At 39.6% G+C, this 6,498-nt stretch overlaps 1 protein-coding gene across 1 annotated transcript; it reads right to left on the bottom strand.

Annotated features, from left to right (window-relative positions):
- Nucleotides 1–280: 280 nt before the first annotated feature.
- LOC110964848 (quinone oxidoreductase-like) lies at nt 281–6,049 on the bottom strand. Its single transcript, XM_022213688.2, has 8 exons — nt 5,848–6,049; nt 3,576–3,725; nt 3,229–3,392; nt 2,030–2,081; nt 1,507–1,656; nt 1,296–1,397; nt 1,022–1,117; nt 281–819 (listed from the first exon to the last, which is right to left on the bottom strand). Exons 1-8 carry the CDS (start codon nt 5,950–5,952, stop codon nt 658–660), a joined length of 981 nt encoding a protein of 326 aa, XP_022069380.1. The 5' UTR covers nt 5,953–6,049; the 3' UTR covers nt 281–657.
- Nucleotides 6,050–6,498: the final 449 nt, after the last annotated feature.

Raw genomic sequence — 6,498 nt, 5'->3', positions numbered from 1 at the left:
TACACTAAGCTTTAATGTTGTTAATCTGTCTGTCTGGCCTTTATGTTATTTCTACGTATTGTTTTATGTAAGTTGGTGAATACTTGAATTTCCCTTGGGATTAGTAAAGTATCCATCTATCTATCTGTCTATCTGTCTGTCTGTCTGTCTGTCAGTCAAGAGATGTCAGAGCTCATTTTCAGGACTGTGGTTGCAGGACCCTTGTTTTCTACTCAGCAGGATGAGGACTGAATTGACTAACATCTATAGCCAGGATGGACAAGAATCACAACATGAATACTGAATGTAATAAAACAATTTTATTTGATTAACAATGAAAAACTATTCCCAGCCGTATTCATGACTTCCAAATGACCTACAATGCTAATTACACAACTTGGTCATCGTGTAACTCATAGCAACCAGGTTGAATTACAGGAATGAGTGAACATCCTTAAAAATATAATTTGTATCTTGAAATGATCCTCATATTAGCACATAAAAGTATCACAACAGGTAAACTTTAAGATTGTGTGCAGACGCAGTTCAACTCAACTGCTGTAACAATCAAACATGATTTCAGATTAAGGCTTTATGAACCAGTTTTGTTGCTCCTTCAGACTCTCCCTTTTGAAAACAGCCACTGTGTGAGTTTTGAGCTGAGGTATGTTGCTGTCATCACATGGTCAGGATCATCTTCCCACCAGCACCAGGGGACTCGATGATGTCTTTGTGGGCCTGGGCGGCTTTGTCCAGCGGATACTTGGAACCAACGAGTGGACGCAGCCAACCAGCCTCCATTCCTGAAAAGAGGTACGATGCACTCTGCTTGTTCTCCTCCTGAGAAACAAACAGGGAGGAGAAATTACTGAATGGGAAATATGATCAGGATGTATCTATTTATTGAAGTAAACTGAATGCATGTGAATAACTGTTGACTGTGATATCATCACTGTGACTGACTGGTGCATGCAGGTGTTGCTTTAAGTCCAATTTATTTTTCATTTTCATGTAGTTACATATAACTGTCACAGTTTCATACCGGTTTCGCATAGAAAATGAGCACTGCCGTGACTAAGGCCTCTTTAACCATGATGTCCACAGGGTCGATCTCGATGGGACCTCTGGAGCCAATAATCTGCGGAGGAAGGACCACGTAGAGACAGAAGAGATGAAGAGTTTAGAAATGAAGGAACGTCTGTTCCACTGTAAATTTGCTTGAAATTTTCATCTTTGCACGACGTCTGATTAGAATCATGACTGAAATGCTTCTGTCATTACTATGCTGTTTTAAGCACACATTCTGTCCTACTGACCACAATACGTCCTCTTTTGGCCAACATCTGCAGGTCTTTATTGAGGTTGGAATTTGCCAGCATCTCCACAATCACATCTACACCTTTTCCATCTGTGGCTGCCTGGAAAACACAAACACACAGAATATATTTCATCCATATTTCTATAAAAAAAAGTACGACTTCAAAGGTCTTTTCCTGCTTATTCCTCCTGCTATATGTGTGTGGTTACCATGATTTTATCAGTGTATCCTTTTTCTCTGTGATTGAAAGCCTGGTGAGCTCCATTCTGGGTAATCAGCTTCACCCCTTCTGGAGTTCCTGCTGTTCCCAGAACTTTGAGGCCCATCGCACGAGCAAGCTGGCAGGTAGCAATACCCACCTATGAGATGAAGGAAATATTGGATTTTAGAGCACAATTTAGTCTCTATAATACCATTTTAAAGGACACAGACTATAAACATGGGCTTTTAAAAAAATTATACATGTGAAACAGTAAGCTGGGTGATGTAAAGTTAGGATGACGTCATGTATTCGTCAATGGCTATTTCCTTTCAGATTACTATTTAATCGACACAAGGTTTGATTAACAACCAATCTCAAGGCTGAGTTCACTAGTTCACAAGTTTTCTTTAAAAAGTAGCTTTATTTTTTGATGTTTTGTTAACATGCAAACGCAAAAAGAAAACTTCCAAAGTGAAGACATCTTGGAACCTGTGTAAAAAATGCTTTAAAAGCTTTAAAAATAGTCTCACCCCTCCACTGGCTCCATGGATGAGGAGAGTTTGTCCTGCTTTGACACGAGCTCTGCAGAACACAGCAGGTAAATAATAAATAATACAGTGGTGGAAAAACGTTTTCAGACCCCCATGGATTTGTGAAATATTTCATTAAGAATCAGTCTTAGGTCTTCAAGTGCAATTTCTTTTGATACAGTCACAACCATAATACAAAACAAATCCTAAAATAGCCATTAAAAACTTAAAATTTATTGGTTCCATAAAAATACACAAGAAATGTTGAGTATTGGGTCATTTTGGTTCCAGTAATCCACTAATGAAGGTCATGCGTTTTATTAAGACACAATTTTTGTTGCCGTGCTTTGCCATCTCCATAAAGTGAGCACATTTGAAAGTTCTTCAGAGACAAAAATGGATAAAACAAGGAACCTAACACAGGAAAGACACCTGAAGATACAGATTCTCAGCCAGGAAGGGTGCAGCTGTCACCAGATAACCAGGAAGTACAGATGCAGTCCTTCAGCAGTTGGGCTCCAGAACCAAGATCGTGGAGAGGGGTTGGACTCTCTCCTTTTCAGGAGTTGCCCATGGTGAGAGGCATTGGGCGGATATGGGAATACTCACGAGTTCCTGGCTGAGCCACGCTTTATTGGAGTTCTCCCCGGAGAACATGAGGGTCGCTTCCCTGCGACTTTGTGTCGCGGAGGGGAAAACTCTGACTGTTGTCTGAGTTTATACACTAAACAGCAGTTAGGAATAATCTGCCTTTGTGGAGTCTCAGGGCTGTTGAGACGGGCTGTGGCCTGGGGACTCCATAGTTCTCCTGGGGGACTTCAGTGCTCACGTGGGCAATGATGGAGAAACTTGGAGAGGGGTGATTGGGAGGAACAACCTGATCTGAACCTGAGTCGTGTTTTGTTATTGGACTTCTGTGTTAGTCATGGATTGGCCATAATGAACACCATGTTTGGCATAAAGTGGCTCATAAGAGTACCTGGTACCAGAGCACCAAAAGTTGATGATTGACTTTGTAATCTTGTCATCAGACTTGCAGTCGAATGGCTCAGACACTTGGGTGGAGAGAGGAACAGAGCTGTCAACTGATCACCACCTAGTGGTGAGTTGTTTTTAACAAGTTCTACACATTTCCTGGTTGCAACTCATCAGACTGATTGTAATTTCTTGTATTTCCTCCTCAACAGATGTGATCTTACTTGTGAACCAGAGCTCTGAAGGCGGTGAAATATGGGATCCCAATGGCTGCTCCCTGAGCAAAGTCTAAAGCATCAGGCAGCTTGTGAACACAGTCCTCAGCAGCGACTGTGTATTCTGCATAACTTCCTGTGTCGGTAGCTATGGTGTAGACACGATCACCTTTCTGGAAAACACACAGGCAGGTGATTTAACAGTTATCTGACTATTTATTAAACAAAAACACACTTTCCTGAGGTTGAAGTTTGATCTAAAACAAGTTGTAAATACTCTAGATCTGCATCTGTGTGGTTCATTTGGATACTTTTATTGACATGTGCTAATATGCTGCATTGTTTTATTCTCTGACCTTCACTGCAGTGACTCCTTCTCCAACAGACTCTACCACTCCTGCTGCATCAGTGCCCGGTGTGTATGGCAGGGCGGGTTTCTCGTAATTTCCGGCTCGAATGTAAGTTTCCACAGGATTTACTCCACAGGCGTGAACACGAATCAACACCTACAGCAGAGAGACAAAGAAGGAAGAGACGGTGAGTCAGACAAGAAATAAATGCATTAAAGACAACTGCATGTCCTGTATTATGTTAAAGAGAACACAGAAGATAAAATAGCACTATCCCTTATAAACAAGTGCAGCAGAATTACCCAATTTTACCCAACCCCCTCAATTCCACACTCCCCAGATCCAGATCTTATTGAGCATGTGTGCGATGTACCAGGATAAACCTGATCTAGGTAAGTCCCACCCTGCAGCCCACAGGACCCACAGAATTCACTGCCACCATCCCAGTGCTACGGGACATCCCCAAAGGTCCTTTGTTGATGCCCCACTGGGTCAGAGGAGTTTTAGCAGCATAAAAGGAGACCAACACAATATTGGGCAGGTGGTCATGATGGTATCCCTGATCAGTGTAGGCAGCAGCCAGAAAAGCTACAATAACAGACGAATTGAATACATTGTTTTTCGACATTTACATTTTTTTCAATTAAAACAATTCGTACAAACATTTTATTGCACATTTAACTTATTTCATTATGACCTGACAACCACAGGAACAGGAACAACAGGAAGTCAGTCATTTACAATTCTGTCTCAGTTTTTTGAAATGTTTTGTACCAATTTTTGCACTTTTTCAGAAGCTATAAACTTTAACAGGCTAACCCCGACGGAGCAAAATTTGGCCGGGATGTACACCAGTCATGGGTGATCCAAAGTTACCAAAATGCTCAAATACAGTAAAAATAAATAAGGTCGTTTATTTGTTTCAATTAGGTTTTATTTAAGATACAAGAAAATACATATTTTCTACATTCATTTAGATTTCTTACATGGATTTTACATTTAAAATACAGAATGTTATACTCAGTTGAGTGTCCTCTGAAAGAATACTAATAGTGTGCGGAAAAATGCTTTTGCTGCTTTAGGCTTTTGGATTTCAGATCAAAACAAGAAGAAAACGGTACAAAGTCACTTCTGGCTTCTGCCTTTTGTTTTTTTTTTATATGGATGTAGTATATAAGTAGATTTTCTGTAAGGATATCTACAGTATGTCAGCAATACTCTGCAAATTCAGCCCGCTGCTGACATGCTTTTGGAGCTGAATGATAATGTATTGGAGTATATACACAATGTGCTAACTCATGCTGACTTGCAGTGTGCTGAACAGAAAAACAGGGATTAGAATCACAGCAGAGAACAGGCTGAACCAAACAGCGTTGGCTGTGTGCTTAGGGCAGGGAAAAGGGAGCGGTGATTATATAACCCATTATTAATCATCACACTACAACTCTGTTCAATTGTGTGATAATTTAGTGATGACAGATAAAGAGTGTTCAGATCTAAACTGACGGTATGAACTAAGTCAACAGTGTGGTCTCGCTTATTTGTGGGAGATGAAACATGCTGCATGCAGCACACAGGGATGCCAGAAAGAAAGATTTTAAATATCAGAAGCTCAAAGATGAGAGACATTTAGATCACTGATTGTCAGCCATGTTTCTGTTAAACTGCATTTTGTTACCATTGCTCTTGTACTCTGTGTCACGACAGGAAAGTAAAATCTAATCTTTTCTGACATGTTTCATTATATTACTATATATTTATATATATATGTATTACATGTAGTTATATGTGTTGCTATCCCACTTTCTTTTTTGGAAACAGTTGCATTACAGGTCAAAATTCAAAATGCTGTTCTTACTTTTTGTCACAAATATGACCCTAATGAATATAAAGAAGCATTGATGTGCACTGGTTTTCATCAGTCAGCACATTAATTATGATGTTATATTAAACATAAGGCTCTCCCTGATACAATCCTCTGACAATGAGCACAGTAACACACTTAGCATTTTGAAATCGGTGGACATTATTATTATTATCATTTTTATGACTATAATATATTTACAACTTCAGTACTTTGTGGAAAACTGCAAAATACCGGCATGATTTTGCACCATATTTCTTCTATGAGCACAATTTGCACATTATTTTCATCATTTTTCCTTAAGGTAACATGTTTGATCTACTTGGTACCTTGAATAAAATATCTGTTTTTAATTCAAGTATTAAAACTGCAAATTTGATCTCAGTGTGTCATCTGATCAGTGGATTGTCTCACCTTTCCGTTTCCAGGCTGAGGGATGCTCACAGACGCCATTTTGAGGACCGACGGGGCTCCGAACTCGCTGACCCGGATGGCTTTCATCATTTTGCTGCCCAACATGTTGTACTTGAACACAAAGTCTACACAGAGGACTGAAAACTGAAAAATATCTGGCACTCTTATACGCTACATGAGTCACAGAAACCTCCTCCTGCATCGCCTCTTTGCTTCTTCTTCCCCTCCTATTGGGCTCTCGACCTCTGGTTTTAATCTTAGAGACACTCCCAACTATGTATCTTTATCATCCTGTGCTTTGACATCACTCTTCAATCTGCAATCCAACGGCAATTTTTTAAATTTTTAAAATTATTTTTATTGCTTTTAAAGATTTTTATACGAGGCAAAAACTTGAAAGGCCTTCTGTAGTATATAATTGTAACAAAACGGGGCAAAAAATACTTTATAAAAGGTCTGAAGCATATGAGGACAATTGAAATAAATACAAATGCATTGAGAAAGAAAAAAGGTAAAGAACAAAGGATAAAGTAAAGGCAAACAAAATAGAAACCCTTACTCGGTGGACTTCAAATATTGTGCGTTTTTTGGGGTAGTTAGTGTACTCTTTCCCTGAGCTTAACCCTAAAAATCAGGGCAAAGATTTATGCC

The sequence above is a fragment of the Acanthochromis polyacanthus genome, chromosome 9, assembly GCF_021347895.1.
Source record: "Acanthochromis polyacanthus isolate Apoly-LR-REF ecotype Palm Island chromosome 9, KAUST_Apoly_ChrSc, whole genome shotgun sequence".
In the NCBI taxonomy this organism is placed as follows: Eukaryota; Metazoa; Chordata; class Actinopteri; family Pomacentridae; genus Acanthochromis; species Acanthochromis polyacanthus.
This window is presented reverse-complemented; position numbering and strand designations above follow the sequence as displayed.

Coding starts and splice junctions, on each gene's coding strand:
- LOC110964848 (XM_022213688.2), bottom strand. CDS start 5,952: ATGTTGGGCAGCAAAATGATGAAAGCCATCCGGGTCAGCGAGTTCGGA. Junction 3,393..3,575: donor AAGGAGTCACTGCAGTGAAG/GTCAGAGAATAA, acceptor TGTGTTTTCCAG/AAAGGTGATCGTGTCTACAC. Junction 1,657..2,029: donor TCCATGGAGCCAGTGGAGGG/GTGAGACTATTT, acceptor TTCATCTCATAG/GTGGGTATTGCTACCTGCCA.